The sequence below is a fragment of the Anabrus simplex genome, chromosome 1 (genome assembly GCF_040414725.1).
Source record: "Anabrus simplex isolate iqAnaSimp1 chromosome 1, ASM4041472v1, whole genome shotgun sequence".
NCBI lineage: Eukaryota > Metazoa > Arthropoda > Insecta > Orthoptera > Tettigoniidae > Anabrus > Anabrus simplex.
In genome coordinates, this window is record NC_090265.1 from 131,743,005 (window position 1) to 131,766,118 (window position 23,114).

The 23,114-nt window shown below is 36.3% G+C and overlaps 1 protein-coding gene across 3 annotated transcripts in view; it reads left to right on the top strand.

Moving 5' to 3' along the window:
* Window positions 1-23,114, top strand: part of LOC136884782 (uncharacterized) — a 302,644-nt gene that overhangs the window by 218,706 nt on the left and 60,824 nt on the right. For all 3 annotated transcript variants that reach the window (XM_067157084.2, XM_067157077.2, XM_067157091.2), the window contains one exon: window positions 22,591-22,716. In XM_067157084.2, coding sequence (XP_067013185.2) covers window positions 22,591-22,716 — 126 coding nt within the window. The remainder of the gene's footprint in view (window positions 1-22,590; window positions 22,717-23,114) is intronic.

Below are 23,114 nucleotides of genomic sequence, written 5' to 3' on the forward strand. Positions count from 1 at the left end.
TTCAACAAGCTCGTGTCATCCTTAACCTTTCCTGTCGAATTCAACTTACGAATACGAAGTTCGTAAGCTAATTCCTCCTTCCTCAAATGGAACGGACTTGGGATAGCACGAGACATGTTGATAAAAAAGGAAACACTACGAGATAATACTTGAATTAAATTTTAGGTTATAATCACCTAATTATCGTCAACTTTGCTTCTTCAGCAACCACGCTCTGCTACCATACTGTAACCTCTCCAAAGGGTAAGGTTACAATTAATAGGTTTAATGAAGAGAAAATGTTTGCTACCGTAATGCATTCACCAAAAGTACTCTACACTAGGCATGTCAACATGTACAAAACTAGATTTGCAAGCACATTAATTACAGAAAATAAACAAACAGGTTAACCAACATGACTGTTAAGAAAGGATAACTGGGAAGCGGCTGGGAACCATATCCAGGCGGTGGAAGGTATTGGTAATACTGAAGAAGCGAAGTCAATGTAATCCTAAACTTTACTTAACAATTTAGATTCAATTTCATATATAAAGCAATAGCCAATATACCATTAAATTTTTGACGGCATTATTTCAACAACCATTACAATTTACAGTTTACATGAGGGTAGCATTTAGTTATTAAATTTCTTTTACACCGGAACATCACACATGACGTTCCACTGTCGTGGCGTTACCTTTAAAAACCCAAAACAGTTTGAAATAAATAAAAGGAAGGTAACATTATACTAAAGTGAAGAGATACATCTAAGGAGAAAAATATTTACATATAATCATGGAGCAGAGCATCTTCAGTGGGTAGCCCCCTCAAAAACACTTCTGAGAAAGGGTACCCGACCTAAAGATGAATATTCCACGATGAAGCGGAATGAATGAGACAGTCCCGAGGAAAATATTACTTATAAAGATTACTTCGAAAGGCGTATAACATTTAATTTACAAAACAACAAACAGGAACTATCTCTTGACAAGTGAGGTGACTTACCGAAACGGCTAAGTCATAATGATAACATTTGGAAGCAGAAGGAAACACGGGTACGCTCCGGCAAGATAAACTAAATGAAACACTACATCTGAAACTGAATACCTGAAAGGTTAAAAAAAATCATCAGTGCTTACCGGATGGCAGGGCCAAGAAGACCCGTACCTTGGAAGGTGACCGTTCCCTTCAGTGGTCAAACAGGAAAGACGCCCTCGCAGAGCAAGGCTCCAGTGACAACGCTTCTCCCCGGAAATTATGAAATCTTACCACGGTCAATGAGCGTACGATGTTTTCCTTCACCTACCAATCACATTTCCTTTTATTTTCTCCAATAGGAGCGCAGAAATTAGTGCTGACCAAGAACATTTGGGAATCCTCTAGAAATTACGAAATTGATGCAACTTTACGAAACCGGAAATCTCCCACGCCGATGTGGCACGTGTGGTACAGTATGCACCAGAATTACCATTACAATCAAATAATCTTAAAATCACATTAACTTCAAACCAATCAAACAATTCCAAAATTCACATACTGAGGAGAAACCAAAACAAACAATTGAATAAATACTTTACATTCATAATTCATCGCCGTCTTCTGAGTCCAAATAATCAAATCCCATTAATCACAACATTCGGCAATCATAATTTATTGGTAGTTCTCATTGTTAAGATTTCTAAGCTTCTAGTCTTAAATATTCCTGTATGGAACTATCTTCCTCGTGTGAGAAATTTTGTTATATCTGGGAGTGTTTAGCCCATCACCCCGTATTAATTTTGCATGAGTGAATATGTTTTCATAACCTACTTGAACATGCAAGGTATTTTTCCACAGGTAGGGTAAATCATATAACAATGCGTGTTGATGAAGTAAAGGTCCAGTTGGTAATCATACTTGGATCTTCATGTTGGAGCAAAACATTCTGTGATAATAGACACAGAAGCTTTATGAGCAGAAAAGGTACTTATGAGCACTATGAGCCTTGCTTTTGTGACTTGGGATACAAGTATAAAATTAATAATCAGAAAGTTACTAGCATATTGTTTAGTGTGTGCAAAACAGTCACAAATTTCTCTGTGAATATTTTCAAAAGGTTTTGATTCCTTACTAGTGTTCTGCAAGATATGTCACTTACAATTTTGAGAAATTCACTCCAAGTTGTTCAAAACTATATGTATAACTTAAAGTAATTTGAATAAATAAAATCTATTTGGCAGTTGGGGGGGGGGGTGTTAGCTGCCCAATAATAATAATAATAATAATAATAATAATAATAATAAATATTACAACATTTAAAAAGTTCCAGTGAAAATTAAAATTCACTTTAATTTTTTATTGTCCTTATGGATTAATCAGTAGGCTGAACCATTAGTGGAATTTCTCTATCTTGCCAAGTCCATCAGTGGTGAGCATCGCTTGCTGAATTGGAAATCTTGTTCCCTCGGCTTAATAACAAAGGAGGTAGTTGTTGAGACTGTGTGGACTATGAAGATGAGATGAAAACATGAATGTACAGTCGCATGAAGAATGAGGAATAGGGGTGGGGGGAAGGAATCCTAAAAGAAGGGATTGGAAGCCTGTGCCTCAAACGCTTTGAGATAATTGAGCCAGAAGGAAATAAATATGACAGTCTACAATGTCTTAAGTCCGTAAAACTTATCAGCAATAACATTACACTGACTGACTCTTGTTGTTAGTTGAGATGATCTGTCTCTTCTGCTGCCACCCATCTCTACTAGATGACATTACTGCTACAATTATACAAAAACTACCCTGCCAGCGGTGCGTATGACAGTTATACAGCCAGCTATGGGCTACTTGTGCACAAGATACCTGCCTTTTCTTCTTTTGGAGGCTTACACCTTTATCTTTACATTGTAGCTAAAGGTTCTTCAGTCTCAGGCTTCTCTTCTGAGATGTTGCGCGGTTTAGCAGAATGTGTCATTCTTCCTAAAATCCACAACTTTCTTTCTGAAGATGGTTATGTCTTGAATTTCTTTGAGGTTTAAACCTCTCTCCTTTAGATCTTCGTGCACTTCTTTAAGCCAACGGAGGTGAGTTTTCCATTTTCCCTGAAGACTGGGCGAGTTGGCCGTGCGCGTAGAGGCGCGCGGCTGTGAGCTTGCATCCGGGAGATAGTAGGTTCGAATCCCACTATCGGCAGCCCTGAAAATGGTTTTCCGTGGTTTCCCATTTTCACACCAGGCAAATGCTGGGGCTGTATCTTAATTAAGGCCACGGCCGCTTCCTTCCAACTCCTAGGCCTTTCCTATCCCACCGTCGCCATAAGACCTATCTGTGTCGGTGTGACGTAAAGCCCCTAGCAAAAAAAAAATTTTTCTGAAGAGTGAGTATTCTGTATGCCCGTCTATCTGGGTTCATTCTCATTAAGTGTCCATAAAAATGTCAGCCTCTTGTATCAGCTTTTGATGGTAATCTCTCTGTTCTCTCATATAGTTACCTATTGAATCTCAGATGGACTGTGAAACCATCCAACAACCAGATCCCAGAATTCTTCTTTTTCTTCATTATCATCATCATCATCATCATCATATTATTATTATTATTATTATTATTATTATTATTGCGAGCCTGAGCTGCTCAGGTGGTTAAGGCACAGCTTTCTAAACTCAAGTTGGCAGGCTTGAACTTGGCTCAGTCCAGTGGTATTTGCAGGTAATCAAATATGTCAGCCTTGTGTCAGTAGATTTATAGGCAGATAAAGGACTCCTATGGGATAAAATTCCGGTACCTTGGCATCTCCAAACACTGTAAAAGTAGTTAGTGGAATGGAAAACCATTATTATTATTATTATTATTATTATTATTATTATTATTATTATTATTATTATTATTATTATTATTATTATTATTATTATTAACATGGCCTGATACATATAAATGAAAATTTGAAGCTAGATGCTATCTTGTTTGCAGCTGATTTTGCTCTACTTTGCCCCTATAGAAGATGACCTACAACAGTTGTCCAAAATTTGCTCAAAATTGCATGCAAGTATAATGTGAGTATATTGAAACAGAAAACTGTATTTATGGCTTTTAAAGGAAAAGAACCCATTCCAAGCAAAATTTGTTTAAAGAGTGAATTATTGTAAATTGTTATTTATTGACTTATCTAGACTAATGGAAACAAAAGGGGTCCACCTATTCAATACCATACAATGTTATAAGATAAATTATAACATTTTATTATTCGTAGTACCGGTTTTGATGCTGGTGTGCATCATCATCAGCCAAAAATAAGAAAAACATACAATGACAAGGCTACAAAAAACAATGCATAATGTATACACAATTTTACAAAACTGGTAAAACTTGATTAAAAAACAAGATCCGTAAACATTAACTTATGACTTAAACCTAAAGAATAGCACCAACTGTCTTAAAACTTTGAATATACGTCCTTTTGACAAAAGTCCTCTGAATCTAAAAACGTTAAACCAAGTGCGAGCAGATTAAATTGAGCCGAGGACAAAAACCAATGCTTCACTATCATAAAAGTCCAAGAGCATATTTTCCTATTTTGTAAGAACATAATTATGTATAAAAGATTTTCTTGCTGAATATCCATTGAGTATTGGAGTAACAGGTGCAAAACTTAAGAAACCATTTTTCTATTGGTTAAAAATGGCTGTCATTAAAATAACGTAACGAATCAAAAGACTGCCAGAGGTGAGTTTCTTATTCACGTTAATTCTTATGACTAGATCTTTTAAAAAAGCCTTTCTTGACATTCTTTTCTTTCTCTTTATTTGCTTCAAGTCCCGATTTGAACCGAGAACATCGTTCAGTACCCTGGAAACACGGTGTCCGCCATTTTTCATTTAAAATATAAAGAATATCTTGTTATTTATTACTTAGCAGACTGAATCCAGCCAGGTTCTTTAAGTTAGAGAAGACCTATGTTTTATTACGCAAAACACTGTCTGAAGTTCCCTCATGTTCCTCTTTTTTAGTACTAGAAGTGGTTTCATCCTTTGACTGGTTACGTTATTTTAATGACGGCCATTTTTAACCAATAAAAAAATGGTTTCTGAAGTTTTGCACCTGTTACTCCAATACTCAATGGATGTTCAGCTAGGAAAAATCTTTTATACATATGTTCTTACAAAATAAGTAAATATGCTCTTGGACTTTTATGATAGTGAAGCATTGGTTTTTTTTCCCCGGCTCAATTTAATCTGCTCGCACTTGGTTTAACGTTTTTAGATTCAGAGGACTTCTGTCAAGAGGACGTATATTCAAAGTTTTAAGACAGTTGGTGCTATTCTTTAGGTTTAAGTCATAAGTTAATGTTTACGGATCTTGTTTTTTAATCAAGTTTTACCAGTTTTGTAAAATTGTGTATATGTTATGCATTGTTTTTTGTAGCCTTGTCATTGTATGTTTTTCTTATTTTTTGTTGATGATGATGCACACCAGCATCAAAACCGGTACTAAGAATAATAAAATGTTATAATAATAATAATAATCGTATGGCCTCAGCTACCGTTTGCAGACATTTCGATTTGACGCCATCTGGCTGTCTGCTCGTCAATTTCGACGTTCCGGTTTACTCTGTCTGCCATCTAGCGGACCTAGAGTAAACCGGATCTCTCTTGGGCGTCTATGGCTGAGATTTAATTAATTTTGTCGGGTAAATACCAAATGTATCACCAGAGATCTTTTACATGCCGACATCGTACGACATGGAGTGTCGATTGGACTTTTTTCCGCCCTTCAAAAATCCGACTACCTCTGCCGGGTTTGAACCCGCTAACTTGGGATCCGGAGGCCGACACTCTACCACGGATCCACAGAGGCAGCTATAAAATGTTATAATTTCTTATAACATTGTATGGTACAGTATTGAATAGGTGGACCCCTGTTGTTTCCATTAGATTCTTGGTCCAATACGGAATTAACATGAAGTTTTTAAACTTGAATTATCTAGACTATACATTATCTTACAGAGAGGAAGCTGACTTACTACGTAAAATTACAAAATATACAGTAACTTAGGGAGTTATAAATAAGATTATGAAGCCATCCTTAAAGACATACCCATGTACAGGTATATAATACTTTGGCAAAACCAGTCGTATGCTATGTAAGTGTAAAGAAAACTGTTGCTAATTGAATTACCAGTAATGAGATAAAATGCATGAGAAGAATGGTGGGATATTTTAGATGGGATCATAAAAGAAAAAAGTTATTGAAGGAACTCAGATATACATGGTTATCAAGAAAGGTGGAAAAAATATGATCGAAGAATGGTTACAGGAAGATTTTTGCAGAGAAATTCTGAAGTACTACCCTAAAGAAACAAGATCCACTGGTTGTCCAATGAAACATTGTCGAGAGAATTCTTTACAGGATCTCAACAGGCCACTAGGTCTAACACTTGAATGGATGACGATGACGATGGTGATACACACACAGGGGGTTTGGGAGCTAAGTAGAAATTTTTCTCCTGGTCAGTGCTAGGGCCCTGAATACATATGATGTCAAAATAATGTCCTATTTGAAAATAAAACAGTGAAGTTGAAAATTTGATGTTTGTCTTTGAGGTAGTATTTAATGATGAATGAGTGTAGGGCTTTGCTGACATACATTACAATATTTTCTAGTGTGGCCTTTAAACGTCTCTCACATCATGTATTCCAGAACAAAGATCAAAGTATCCACACAAAAATAATGGTGTATCAAGCTGTTATTATTTCTGTGTTACTCTACGGATGTGAAACCTGGACTCTATATCGCCGGGACATCAAGAAACTGGAATGCTTTCATCAACAGAAACTTAGATCCATCATGAACATCAAATGGGATGACTATATAACTAATATAGCAGTTCTCAAGAAAGCAAAGCTAAATAGTATCAAAGCCACCATCTTTGGTCATCGACTTAGATGGGCAGGCCATATCCATTGTATGAGTGACCAGCAGACTACTTCGGCAAATCCTGTATGGTGAAGGCAGCACTGGCAAGAGGACTCATGGTGCTCCTCTGAAGCAATATAAAGACCAACTTAAGCAGACCATGAGAGGAGTAGATATAAACCCAAATACTTGCTATATTCTCGCATTTGATCGCCGTCATTGGCTTGCTACAATCTCAGCTGCAGTTGCACAGTTTGAGCAGGAACCTTGAAGACAGGAAGAGGAAACTCACCAGAGAAGGAAGCTATGTCAAACACTGCAACGTCCCCCACCTTCCATCGGATGCAAGACGTGTGGCTGCATGTTTTATGCAAGAATTGGTCTAATAAGCCATCAGCGCCACCTTCATCGTGTGGACTAAGGATGACGGAACTGCAGGCAAGAAACAAAAACTCTGATACAAGTGTGAAAATGTTTGCTTCTTGTACCTACAACATTTTCATACAACATACGCATGCATACTACCTGAAGCTGTGGTGCGGTGATGTACTTCGAATTGCGCGCTTTTGTCCTGAAGCTTCATTGAAGTGATGTGTACAATTGCAGTGCAATGATATACTTAAAATTGCTCCTTGCACATTAAGCATGCATACTGCCTGAAGCATGCTATGGCAGGTTGTATAAGCTGAGGGGCAAATGAAGCTACTACCTACCTTACAAACATCTCACTCTACTTCGACTTCCTCCCTCGGTCAAGCCATTCGCTAACTTTAAAAATACCAGGCAAGTTGGCTGTACGGTTAGAGGCATGCGGCTGTGAGCTTGCATCCGGGAGATAGTGGGTTCGAATCCCACTGTCGGCAGCCCTGAAGATGGTTTTCCATGGTTTCCCATTTTCACACCAGGCAAATGCTGGAGCTGTACCTTAATTAAGGCCAAGGCTGCTTCCTTCCAACTCCTAGGCTTTTCCAATCCCATCGTCGCCATAAGACCTCTCAGTGTCGGTGCGACGTAAAGCCACTAGCAAAAAAAGAACCCTAAAAATAATTATGAACTTCAGATGTTCATCTCTACCTTCTGTAAGGTTATTTTACTTATCTCCCAAACATTCTCTCTGTGTAAATACCCTAAGAGGAATGTTCATGTTTCATAGATCTAGATAAGGCATATGAGTAGTGTTGAGAAATATGTGCATCAAAAATCCCAAAATATGCATGCAAATAAGCACTATAAATTGCCCAAATGTGCACTTACATATCTGCACCAAAAAGAATTGAGTTTGAATGCATACTATTGTAGGTTACAAGAAAAGACCAACATTTCATTAAACATTCAAATTTATAATCATATAAAGATAAACACATTATTGATTTAAACACTCAAAACACATTATTCCTAACTTTTTAAAAAAATTATTATTTCTCAATCAAAACTGATTTTAAAATTCTGAAATACTATAACTTTCTTTCTATTATATGGATCAAGCTTATTCCTCCTGTTTGTAAAAATACACTTGTGCAAAGACAGTGTTCTTTCAACATTACAAGAACTTAAAATCAAGCGATGAGCTTATGTTTATGTCCATATCACTATCAGAACCTTGAAGGATTTTGCTAATTTCCCTTAGCTTTTTAAGTTCATTATTTTTTGCAAGGATATTTACTTTTCTGCTACACATCACTGCTGTGTTTTCTGTTAGCTGTGATGGCAGCATCAAGCACCATCAGACTTTCAGAAAACTCCATGCCCCTGAGTTTCCCTTTGCTTGATGAAAAATGTTCTGCAAATTCAGCAAACTTCAATAACAAGATACAGCCGGTTAAAACTCAGTATGTTGACACTAACACTATGCACGTCTATGGCCTGCTGTATGATAGGTTTTACCGAGGCCCAGAAATATGCTCTTAATATTGAAATCCAAAATATGCACTTATATGAAGAAACAAATCATCCTCCTCCTTTCACATTATCCAGCTCCTGCCAGGTCAGGGCATTTATGACACTTCTCCACCTTCCATCATTACTTCTCCATCATTTTGTCCTAATCTATGTTCCTTCTTTCATTTCTCTTTATTGAATCGATCCACGTTGTTCTAGGTCTCCCTCTCACTCTCTTTCCCTCGAACTTCATCTCCATCATCTGTTTTGGTATTCTTTTCTCCTCCATCCTTGTTACATGTCCAAACTGTCTTAGTTTATTCGTATCAATTCTCTCATTTAGGTTTTCTATTCCGACTTCCTTTCTAATACCTTCATTTCTCACCCTGTCTGTCTGTTTCTTTTCTATCATACTTGCCAGGCTAAGTGGCTCAGACAGTAGAGGCACTGACCTTCTGACCCCAACTTGGCAGGTTCAATCCTGGCTCAGTCCGGTGGTTTTTGAAGGTACTCAAATACTTCAGCTTTGTGTCGGGTAGATGTACTGAAATGTAAAAGAGCTCATATCAGACAAAATTCTGGCACTTTGGTGTCTCTGAAAACCATAAAAGTAGTTGGTGAGATGTAAAGCAAATATCATCATCATCATCATCATCATCATCATCATCATCATCATCACCACCACCACCACCACCACCACCACCACCACCATATTCATACTTCTTAGGTATTTCATTTCAATGGCTTGAATTTTACTCTCCTCCCTCCTTGTTATTGTCCAGGTCTCACCCGCATATGTCAGTATGGGTGTATAATACATTTTGTACATTATCTCTTTACACTTCTGTGGTACTTATTTCAGACAAAATTTCTTACACTCTGGTATATGATATAGATGTTGATTCCTGTTGTCCTGAATGAGTAAATATTTTAAGTTCCCTATGGGAATCAACATCTATATCATCTGATGGCCAGGCAGGCATCAATTTTTGGAAATGAGACATAGCTTTCATAGTGCATTGGCACTGCTGGTGGCTTCAAGTAGCCTATGCAGTGGCCTGCACAGTATGCACTAGCCTTGCGTCTTGGGAGGTGTGCTAAGTCCCAACTGACGAGCCCAACTTAGCACATGAGGGCGAAACTCAGGCAACCAAGAATGAGTTAGCTGGAAAATTTATAATGTCCAATAACGGACCATTACTCTGGTAGAATGCATTGCCCTGTTGCACCCAGCCTTGTATTCTGCATTATTTCACTCTCTAGGTGTTTGGAACTGTCCACAATATCATGGCTGTGACCACCAATTTTTACAAGGCTTTTCCTTTGTTTATCTCCTCTTGATATCACCCATGGCCTTATTTTTCTCTGCACTGATTTTCACGACATACTTTTCAATTTTCTTATTCAGTGCATCAAGTTGTTCTTGTAATTCTTTGCTGTTTGTTCCCCAGACCACAATATCATCTGCAATAGTAATAAATTCTTAATGAATATGCTTCAATAATCTTAATTTAACATAAAAAAAGTTTCCATAAGATATGACATGCATTTGGATTTCAAATGTGCATTTTCATACATTTCTCAACATATGGCAGAGTGCCAAGGGAAAAGATGATAAATATACTGAGAGATTATGGTTAGGTTATTACAGGTGGATTACAGGAGGGATTATGGGTAGGTTATTACAGGCAATCAAAGGCATTTATATTGACAATCAGGCTGCCATGAGAAGTGATGATAAAATGAGTTCTTCGTTCAAAATCATTACAGAAGTTAGACAGGACTGTAATCTTTCACCTTTGTTGTACACAGTATTGCCCCTTTCCTGTGTCCAGGGCGGGTCGCGAAGAAATCCAGACTAGCATACTCTCAGGGTTAGTTGACTGTCATCATTTTTAACGTGAATTCTGGGAAAGATGCGAAATACTTCTTGATGAATGAATCATTTTCCCAAGTTAACGATGGACGCCTCCTTGCTACAAATTATTAGTTTCAGCAAGAAAATTCCTATTATATCTTAAATCTAAAAATATGAAATGCTTAAACTAGATGATGAATAGGAATACCAATATATCTTAATCATAATTATTTATTCAAATTCTAAAAATTGAGAAAAGAAAAATGTAATTGAGGAAAATCATCTTTTGATATTGAATTCATTAATTCTGCTTCGTTGTAGTAACTAGGATTGTTGATTTTTTAAAAATGATAATAATTATGTACAATAAAAGTTATTTAAATTTGAAATCTTGAAATAAAATTTGAAATGAACTCACATAACATCTTCACATCATCAGTCATATTATAAAAATCTTCATAAATCAAAATCTCTTTAAATTATTTACAAATTATCTTGGAAAGCATCATATTTTGGCATCATATTTCACTCTTCTTCTTCTAATTATTTAGGATGAGCATTAGGTTTTGTTTGTTGTTGGATTGTTAATTCATTTAAATGCGCCAAAAAAGAAGATATGTATCAACTTAGCAATGACGTGCTAATATTTACATTAATATCTAGTATCACTTGTCAACACAAATGTATCATTTATTTCATTAATCTTCCATTCAATTTGTCATAAAAATGTAACTAAGGAGATATATTCTCACATGAACGTCTGAATTCCAACATTTTACCTTGTGTCATTTACTAAAATAGGTAAAGGATATTATTCATGAAGAGTATGAATTATCTAACCTCCTGGAATTGTTCATAAAAAAAAAATAATGCCTATGCATATGATTCGGTGTATGCCATGCTTATCTTCAAAGAAAATTCAACATTATGGTAGAGATCTAGGTTAAAATTAATCAAATCACTACTCAACACTTCCTAAAATGATTCATTGCGATGATCTACTTATGCCATAACTTATTATAAACTCCACCATATATTTTCATCATCGTAGGATATGGATTGCTTGTCAATGTATGATCATCATGGTATCATGAATATTAATGATCCTAGATTGCATCATATATCCTTCTCTTTTTCTTCATAATCAATCATTTTCTTCTTTACCGATGTAGCAACACACATTCCAATTCTCTATTCTTCCTTATATTCATTTAATACTTCAATATCACTTTCTTCTCATATATCATATTTCTTCCTTTTCTTCCCAATAATTTTCATATGTATTTCAACTTGACACTTGGAATCATTTAATTCCCAAGTATCCACTTGATTATTCCAATTTCTTCTTAACTATTCTCATTACCACTTCAAATTATTCTCATATCCATATATTATCCTACTCTGACTTCCTATGGCACTGTTCAACCTTCGTACTCCATGATATTAATCATCACTCACATATAACCTTAAGTATTCTACCAAAATACATCTCACAATTCATACAGAATAACCTTTCAATATGTTTAACTGTCCCTAACCAGGATTGGTTATGTCTTAAAGACGACTATCTACATCCATGTATTTTGACACAAATGTAACATTATCCCACAAGAATCTAACATATTTGAGATATTTTGAAGACTACAATGATCAACCATCTATTCACAAACAATTATGAATGATTGCATGGGATTTTATAACATTGATTTACCTTTCTTTACCGAAAAAAAAAAAAAAAAAAAAAAACATATCTTTTTCCTTCGGCTCCTCTGGGATTGGATTAGTTTCTCCTCGACATCTGCGGCTTGGGCTTGGCTATCACATTCTGCCATTGGTCATCAGGAGCTTTGGGAAATGAAGAACTTCGTTGCTGTCATCTCAGCTCAGCCTCCTCTGGATAATCACACCATAGTCTTCTTAGAAATACATGGCAGCCAGATCTTGCGCAAATGGGATACAAATATACATATATATGAAGTTAGTTGTGTCATAATGTTGAATCCAAATCCTTCTAACATAGTTTCAATGATAATTCTTTCGTCTTGAATTTAATCTTAATAACATTTGCAGATTACCAATATGTCTGCCCTTGTCTCAGTTTTATGTATTGAAATTATTGTTTTAGAAGTTGATTTAGCTATATCCACATAGTATCGAATTCTCTTCCTTGTAAATGAGTAAAGGCTTAGTCTTCGCCGTTATGAAATTTCGATGTATGAACTTCTTTATAGTTCTGTTCTTATTTGGCGGTTTTAATTACTGCTTCTGTAATTATGCGTGCTCTAATAAATGTAGACCTCATGAATCTTGTTCTTTTAATGATTCTCTTCCAACTCTTGAGATTATATACGCGTTTTCAGTCTCTTCGGATCAACACGTCCATTCATTAAGCTTGCTCATTCAATTATCCTTTTCCAGTAGTACAGTGTCTTAACAGTTCTGAGTCCTTTTTTGTCTCAGCCACTGCCATGTTGATCTTTACTATTCCAATCTCGTATATCGTATCTTGATAGGAATGACTGAGTTTATGCATCATTTTTAACTTTGATATTTGCAATTGTGACAATTTTAGCTCCATTGAATTATCATCTTAGGACAGTGAAATGGCACATTATATATGAAACAATTACTGAACGGTATACATTAGCAGCGAGGGATTGAGTCAGGGAAATGTAGTAAGCACTTTGGCCTTGCAATTTTGCTCTTAATGGCAGACTGTGCTGAAAGCCTGCAGTTTAATATCTTGGAGCTTGAAAGGAAGTGCAGTGACTATGATATGAAAATTAGCATTTTTGCAATTTGCTTTAAGTCACACCGTTACAGATAGGTCTTATGGCAATGAAAGGTCTAGGAGTGGGGAGGAAGCTGCCATGGCCTTAATGAAGGTTGTTGGTATGAAAATGGGAAACCATAGAAAACCATCTTCAGGGCTACCGACAGTGGGGTTCGAACCCACTATCTCTCCAGAATGCAAGCTCACAGCTGTGTGACCCTAACAGCATGGCCAACTTGCTCGGTAATTAGCATTTCAAGACTAAAATGATATCAGTAAGGATGAAATGCCTGGTTACTGGAGCTGGTGGAATATTTCAAATATTTAGGATTTGTGTCCTCCCAAGATAGTGTTATACAGTCCGACTCGTTGGCTGAATGGTCAGCGTATTGGCCTTCGGTTCAGAGGGTCCCGGGTTCGATTCCTGGCCGGGTCGGGGATTTTAACCTTCATTGGTTAATTCCAATGGCCCGGGGGCTGGGAGTTTGTGCTGTCCCCAACATCCCTGCAACTCACACACCACACATAACACTATCCTCCACCACAACAACACGCAGTTACCTACACATGGCAGATGCCGCCCACCCTCATCGGAGGGTCTGCCTTACAAGGGCTGCATTCGGCTAGAAATGGCCACACGAAATTAAATTTTAAAAAAAAGTGTTATACAAAGCAAAATTGAATCGAAGTGCAGCAAAGCTACGTGATACATTGAGCTCATAGTTGAAATCAGTGGTATTCTGTAAGAAAGAAGTAAGCTCCTGGACAAAAATATCTTTACATCGATCTGTTTTCAGACCGAATTTACTGTACGTGAGTGAAGGCTGACTGGACTTGGGATATATTGATAGATTGGTAGTAACAGACATGAAAGTGGTGAGAATGATTGCCGATACAAACAGATGGGAACAGTGACAGGAGGTAACTCGGAATGAGGAACTAAAGGCTAAGTTAGGAATGAACTCTATTGGTTGAAGCTGCATGTATAAACCAGCTTTGGTAATGGAGTTGTGTGGAAATGGCAGAGAATACGCTACCAAGGAGAATAATAGATTTGTCTACAGAGGGTAAGAGGAGTAGAGGGAGACCAAGGCAACAATGGTTAGGTTTGGTTTTTAATGATTTTATGATAAGAGGTGTGGAGCTAAACGAGGAAACAAATAGGGGATAATGGAGATGCATAGTTAGTTCAGAGAGGCTTGCAGAACGAATGCTGAAAGGCATAACAGTCTGTAATGAAGGTGTATTATGATGTATATATGTATGTATGAAGCATGTTTTTAAAAAATAAATACCAATAAATAAGTACCATTTTTAAATATGGCCACTGCAGCGCTTCGGTCATCGTTCAGAGCAGTTCGGTACGTACATCTGTAGACTAGCCTAAAATGCATTACAGAAGCATTCGCCCATATTCACATTTGTTTATGCATTTTGAAAGTGCCTCTGCCAATTAATGGTCCCGCCGAGTGTGAAGTACACGCTCTGGTTCGTTTTCTAAATAAAAAAAACTTGAAAGCGGTTGAAATTCATCGGCAGATTAGTGAAGTTTATGGAGAACACACTGTGAATGAAGGAATGGTAAGATAATGGGTTAAAACTTTAAAAAAATGCTGTACTAATGTCCATAACGAGAAGCATAGTGGGCGGCTGTCTGTCATTACTGAAGACTTGGTGTAACAGGTGGATGCAAAGGTTCGAGAAAACAGATGCTTTACGATTTCATCATTAAGTCAAGAAGTGTTCTTTATGAAATTGTGTCAGGACGCTTAGATTATCAGAAGTTGTGCTCATGCTGGGTACCGAGGGTGCTGACTGAGGTGCATAAAACCAAGCGAGTAGGCAGTGCTTTGACTTTCTTTGAGCGGTACAATAATGAAGGTGATGTGTTCCTAAGCTGAATTGTCACTGACGACAAAACATGGGTCGCTTATGTTATACCGGAATCAATACAACAATCCGTGGAATGGAGACACTAAACATCACCCTAGAAAGTGAAGTGCAAACAAACAATTTCAGCTCGCAAACTCATGTGCACTGTGTTCTGGGATAGGCAGGCTGTGTTGCTTGGGGATTTTTATGCAGCAGGGTGGCATAATAAATGCTTAGACCGTACATAAACTCAGTTGTGCAATACAAGACAAACAGTGTTCCATGCTCACAAGGGGGATTTTTTTTGCTTCATAACAATGCATGGGCCGATGACCTAGATGCTAGGCGCCTTTAAGCAACAAGCAAGTAACAATGTGCGACCTTGCATGGCTAATTGAATCCGAGACCTCATCGCTTCATTTGGTTGGGAACAATTTGATCATCCTCCATATAGTCCTGGCCTAGCGCTTAGTGACTACCACTTGTTCCTGCACTTGAAAAAGCATTTAGGAGGTCAGCGCCATGATTATGACGATGACCTTGATGTTGCAGTGGCTGGCACATCAGGTGGCAGGTTTCTATGAGGATAGAATTCAGAAACTGGTTTCTTTATATGACAAGTGTCTTAATATGCTAGAAACTTATGTTGAGAAGTAGTGTAAGGTACAGGCTCTCATGTAAAAAAAAAAAAAAAAAAAAAGAATTGTTTAAAAATTGCATTACTTTTTCTATATCAAAATGGTACTTTAAAAAAAAAAAAACATGCCTCGTATTTCTGACTATCAACAGGCAAAAATTTATCATTTTGTGAAAATAGTAAGAAACTAAGTTCAGAAAGTTTGATGAAATCCTTATACTAGACCTCAAAACAAATGTAAGAACAAGATTTTCAGTATTTCTAGTAAATGAGAAAGTCTACTGGAGAAACAAACGTAAGTTTATGTTTAATAGATCTGTGTACAAAATGTATTATGCACCCATATTGACTTAAGAGCTCAAGGCTTGACACCCCATCCAATTAACAAATGCATCATATGCCCTCACTTCAAGATTTCTCATCACTAGTTGTCACAAAATCTGGTTTCCTGACAGTTGCAAGATGTGAAGGAAATATGAGATTCTTTTCTTCTGGGAGGAAGGATTCTTGAGACTTGTCTTTTTTATTTATCTGGGTTCTGATGATTCTTCTTTCAGTTTGAGGAGCTGATCAGGTCTTCTTTTGTTTTTAATTTGGAACAGGGTTTCATAAGCATAAGTGGCTTCTGGGAGAGTTACGGTTTTATAGTGTTGGATCTTGGTGTCTAGCATGTGGCATTTCTTATTATACATTGACCAGTTTAGAAAATGGACTTTTTTTCATTTTGTTATTTCTATTTATCTGTGTTCAATAAACTACACAAGTCTCTACTACTGAGGCTCACTTTTCAGTGAGCTGTCATTGTGCAGTGTGACTATTGTTACATTTTTTATTTTAGTAAAATGCTATAGTCATGTCTTCTAAAGTCCAAGGACATTTCTGCATATATTTATAGTTGGCGTTGTTACTGTTCCATTGTATGGGCAAGGTTAACAGTCTCATGTTCTTCTGCACATCAAAATTCCACCCAGTAGAATCCATTTACTTTATTTATTTATTTATTTATTTATTTATTTATTTATTTATTTATTTATTTATTTGTTTGTTTGTTTGTTTGTTTGTTTGTTTGTTTGTTTAATTATTTATTGTTTATTTCTTTCTTTCTTTCTTTCTTTCTTTCTGAAAACTTGTTTGCTAACAAAAAGCAAGTTTAGTCCCACTTCTAGCATAGAACACTAATTTTTTAACAATCTGACCACGGATTCTCAGAAGTAATGTAGGCCTAGATGTGGACCCCGTAGAAAATTAATAGTCCTAAGTTAGTAATTAATAAAAAGTCACCTGATTAATTCACAAATTTAGGTTAAAATATCTTGTTCAATACAGGTAATCAAATTCTTATGATGTTCTCAAGGTCTTGAAATTTGGCATGGTGTGTGTTTGAAGTTATTCTGACACACTGCTGTTTGTGTGCTATAGGAGAAATAAAATAAATGAATTCTACTGGGTTGAATTTTGATTTTCAGAAGCACATGAGAGTGTTAACCTTGTCCATGCAATGCAACAGTAACATCACCAACTGCAAGTATGTGCAGAAATGCCCTTGGAACTTAGAAGATATGACTGTTCCATTTTACTAAAAAAGGAAATGTAACAATAGTCATACTGCACAATATCATTGAAAAGTGAGCCTCTGTAGTAGAGACTTGTGTAGTTTATTGAAGCGATTTTTAACTACTTGTATTTCCTCTTAATACTAACTGATTAAAGGAGAAACTTTTCATGAAGCCTTTGTATCTAATATTATTGTAAGTGTAGAAATTGTATATATCTAGTTCAAAATTTAGGATTTATAAAGTATTGTTTAAATTGAGGGTGACAATATTTTCACTTATATATGTTATTGTGTTTAGATTTTGTATAAAACAAAGGTTAACTGAAATATTTGGTACTTTTGACATGTAATTTATATTCTTGCACATCACATCCAGTAGCTAGTCTGCTTTGAGAACTAGTTATATTGACATTACATCACCTGTGAGTCTGGGGTTTCTACACATGCTTACTGATATGCCTATGCACCATGGTTTGTTTGCATTCAATTGTAAATAATGCATATTACATAGATTACTGCTGCTAGGATGTGTGTTGCTAATGAAGAGCAGATCAAGAAGTATAAATAACCACCTAATCGATACTTTATTATTGCCTCAGGCAAAATTGAATATAAATTAACACTTACAGGACATGTTTCGACCACTTAGTGGTCCTCTTCAGCTGTATAAAGAAAGAATTGAGAAGAAAAAACATTAGAATTGAGAAGAAAAAACATTAGGACAATAAGCACAAAGAATAAAAGTTCTTTGGAGACTCCGTTGTTAAAAAAAATGGAGGTCATCAGATCAGGACATCTTGCCTCTCATTCTTGTTTGGAAAAGATGTTTATTCTGCGCTGTGTAGAGGGTCTGTCTTTGAGCGCGACCTGGTGAAGTAACGATGTATCTTCTACAGTCTGACAGTTCATGCAAAGCTCTGGAGAGAACGGAAGTAGAGTTTTGTCGTCAATGATGCTCTTTATACAGCTGAAGAGGACCACTAAGTGGTCGAAACATGTCCTGTAAGTGTTAATTTATAATCAATTTTGCCTGAGGCAATAATGAAGTATCGATTAGGTGGTTATTTATACTAACTTCTTGATTATACTCATCGACATGGTCATGAAATGGACAATTTGTAATAATTAAATGAAGAGCAGTACGATCTCATTGCTGAATGAAAGGATGTCGGCCATAATGTACCAGTATAACTTTTAGACTTGTAAGTCTTATATTCCTATCCAAAATGATCACTGTTATTTGACAAATTTGTCTTCCTTTCAATTTAATTCTTAAAATCAGCGTAATATGTGTTTGCTGTTCATAGTCCATTTTTACATTATTTACCTGTCTCTCATGTTAGACTACATGACATGCCACATGTGGAAGATCCAGTCATATTGGCATTATTCCTAGTTTATATCTAAATTACCTGCTTTAGTCCCTTATTGTCTAATTTTTCATATTTATGTGCTTGATATTTCGTTAAAATATGTCTTTATGATATATGGCATATTGTGTTGCCATTTATGATTTCACTTTGTGTAACAGTGGTGGTTTGTGCCCATAGAATTATGACAGATCATCTTTTGAAGAAATTTCTTAAATATCAGTCTTAAAAATCAGCAGTTCCCACCTTTAATGTTTATTGAAGGATGTAAGTTCGCTTTAGCACCGTATCATGTTTCAAAATTAAATATAATCAGATTTGTGATTTAAAGTAATGATCTTAATTTGATCATTCATATACAGCTATTAGAACTAGAGACAGAACTTAATCATCATAATTACCAACGTTCACCATGATATTCTATTCATTATAATGTTGTCAGGTAGTTTTCTCATATTAACCTGCTATAATGTTGAGGTAATGCATGCAAAGGGATCCAACCTTTTTCTGGTTGGCAACTTCATGACAAGAAAGCATACAGAAAGACAGTAAACAAATGTGATAGAGGTCGGGGGGAGAAATGCTTGTTAGTTTGATTGTTACTCTATGTCATGTTGTCTTCTTTTCCTCAGTTTCCACCTCATACTACCAGGCCTTTATTATTGGTACAATGTACTTTCATTCATTATTGATTGCTACATGTGCCTTATTCACTTGACGTGGTCCCATCAAACTTCCATCTCTGTCCTAAGTCAGAAAAAGTTTTTCGTACGGAATAGCGATATTCATCCGACAAAGACTAAGCAGTAGTGAAGAATATTTTGTAGACTTGTGGGAATCTGACTTCTGTGGTGGTATAATGACTTTAGAGCATCATTGAAAAAAGTAAATTACTATCATGAGAGGCTAAGCTGTATGAACTAAGAACAGTTCCAGAAATGTAAGCCCTTCAGATCGAGTTGGACATTAGGAAGCACACTCCAACCTTACTGGATTATCACATCTTCAGTGACACCTAGGCTATCTATGACAGCTATTGGTGAAGCTATGGAGGATCAAACCAGCCTTCGCGCTGAATATGCAACAACAACAACAACAACACATTATTTATTTATTTATTTATTTATTTATTTACCACAAATCATACAGATTTTATGGATGTTCTAGTGAAAAAGCGCAAACCCCATTTACATTAGTTGCTTCTCAGTACACACAGAGATTTACTTCTTTTTACCTGGTTTGTAAGGTACCAATAATAGTGTATACTATGAGCCATCAGAAAGATATTGTGGTTAAAGTTGTGACTTTACTAGTAAAGTAATATTATTTTATTTGCTCCATTAAAATCACCCATATCACATACCGTAAGTTGATACCACTAGAACAGCTCACCTTCATTTTCTACACATATAAGAATTAGAGTCAGGGTCAGGTAGTGTGTTCCATTGTAAAGTACTATTGGAAAACTGTAACCTTATGTTGCAACAAACAAACAAACAAACAAACCGACCAAGGAAAGAAAGTCCCAAAATGATTTACAATTATCTAACTGAGCGAATTGGCTGCACATAGTATAAGGCCATATAGCTGTGAGCTTGCATTCAGGAGATGATGGGCTCAAACCCCATTCTTGGCAGCCCTGAAGATGGTTTTCCATGGTTTCCTATTTTCACACCAGGCAAATTCTGAGGCTGTAACTTAAGGCCTCAGATGCCCTTTCCACTTCCAGTATCACTGAAAACCTTTCTGTGTTAGTGCGACGTTAAACTACTAGCAGGAGGAAAATGTTTCTTAAAAATAATTCAAGCCAGTTACCAAAAGAGGTTTGTGACAGCATTTAGTAAATTCACAGAGGATTGCAGAATGAACACTGAAAGGTATAGCAGTCTATAATAAAGATGTAATGTATGTATGTATGTATGTATGTATGTATGTAATATTCTATCTCCACTAACTGCACTCCTACTCCTTTTGATCAAAGGGTTCCTTGTAGAACAGATTAGGTTTTTGTGAACTGTGGTAACAACAGTTTTGCAAATGAGCACATCCATACAAATGGAATTAAAGTTAGTCAGAAAATTGCTGCAGTTTTATAGGAGGTTTCACTAAAAGATCTGGGAATTTCTCATGAAATAATCTCCTGACAGCAGAAACAGGTTCTGTATGAACAAGTAAATCATAAATGAACACTTCTTGAGGGATAGAATAATTAGACCATCTTTTGGTTCAGCTTTCCCAGCAGACTCTGTGTTTGGTGTCTTGCTGTGCCTCACAAACTGGGTGTACCGATAAAAAAAATTCACTTGTGGTTGTTTGATCAATGGGACGGATGGTCCTGTTTTCTGAAGACCCAAGCGTTTTTCAAACGTAATCACTCAAACCGAAGATCAGCCTCCTTTTTTGTAGTTTGTTTTCATTTGTGTGAGAGCAGAAAAGGTACTCTCACATAGGTATGTTGTCATGAAAGGCATTAAACTCAGTATTTCCTTTCTAGAAATCGTAGGGTATAGGGTATTTCATGGACCCAAAAGTCGATCACCATTACCTTGTAGATGTTCTAGCTGCTGACGAAAGAGGCCGCCCGCCTCCTGCTAGAGATGTGGAGTTGTGATACATTCATGGAACTTCCTGGAGCTAAACATGTCACACTATCTGATTCTCCCCCCCCATAACATACTTCAATTTATTTTTCATTTTCTCTCTACCAAGATATTTCGGCTAGTTGATCTTCGTCAAGGGAGGGCAATTCATGTTCGGTTTCAAAGAAGAGATTTCTGATCCACAAGATTTTCTCAATCAGAGGCGGAAATATGGTCTGAGTGTGGATACTAGCCATTCCTAGTGTCTCACAATTAAATCGCTTACACTGCCTTGTAGTATTTCTTCCTTTCCCGCTGCTAACTTGTACCATCTATCAGCCAAGTTAAGAGTTACATATACTGTAAGTTATACAACAGTGATAACATTGTTCCTAAATTTAGTAAATTGTGTGTGTATAATAAAATTTCACTCTTCATGTACAACGTGTCAAAATAAATGGAATATGGCCACATAGCAATTCCCTATACATTTGTAAATAAGTGTGTTTTATACAGGTATGTTATAGTGTTCTAAGTGTATATTTTACTAGTAAAGTGTTCTAAGTGTTATAATTAGTGTAGGTTGTACGCCTCTCCAGTGATGCCTAGGCCATCTATGACAGCTGATGGCGGAGCTGGTTTGGTAAGAAACAAATTGCTGATTAACAGTTATTTGAGATTTATTTCCCTCTAACATTATTCCATTCTTTATAAAAATATAACACATAGTCAAAAACATGTTTATTTAATTTGGAATTTCCAGTAAAAAAAGACAAAGTTTGGGAACTGCTGTGTAAATGTTTGTCATGTGCAGTGTTTTTGCTTAGTTGACTGTCAATAACCCCGTAATATGCATTAAGTTTGTTTATTAACCTTTGAAACTGTGTTAGAATCACTAATAGGACAGTTTCTGTTCTTGTAACAAATTAAACATTTGGTAATCATGAAGACATAGTTATTGATAATATCAAAGAGAGAGCATTCTATTACAGCTGAGATACTGCTCATTGAGAGACACTTTCATTTGTAAATATAGTTAAATTTGTTGTTGGTTTTTCAGAAGAAAAATTATTATATCTTTATTACCAGCATTTTCCTATATTTCATTTTGGTTATCTCAGGTTTGGCCTTTTACACAATGTGAGTTTGTTTTCTGCCAAATGGTTCGTTAAATTTCATATTCTGACACCTAATTTAATGTTTCTAGGGGAGTCCAATGTGTATACTCTGGGAAATGTGGGAGCACACCGTATTGTGTGCACGAAACTGCCAACAGTGGGCCATACTCGAGAGGCTATGACTGCTGCTGGCAATACAACCACAAGGCTTCTGGGTAAATCTGCACTTATTTATTGGCTTATATGTATTGTTTACGGGCATGAAATAAATGTGTAAGGTTTGGAGATATTAGCACATGGCATTTTACTTCTAGTCTAATTGATAAACGAATGTAATGGAGCTAAGGAAAATGGTTAATATTTGGTCTTGTAACTCAGCATCCAAAATTCTTGGCAGATTGCAAAGTTTTCATTTATCACATGTTCATGAATGGTGATTATAATTAAACCAGTAAATTGATGTATTATCAAAGAGTTTTGTTGGTAGTCATTTTGGTTTCTTGTAAGAATGCTATTAGAAAATTGACTGCTTTAACCTAGAATCCTTACAGCATTAACTCTTGGATTTCACGTCACATCATTCAATGTCAGCTTGCTCAGATCAGCTAGTTCG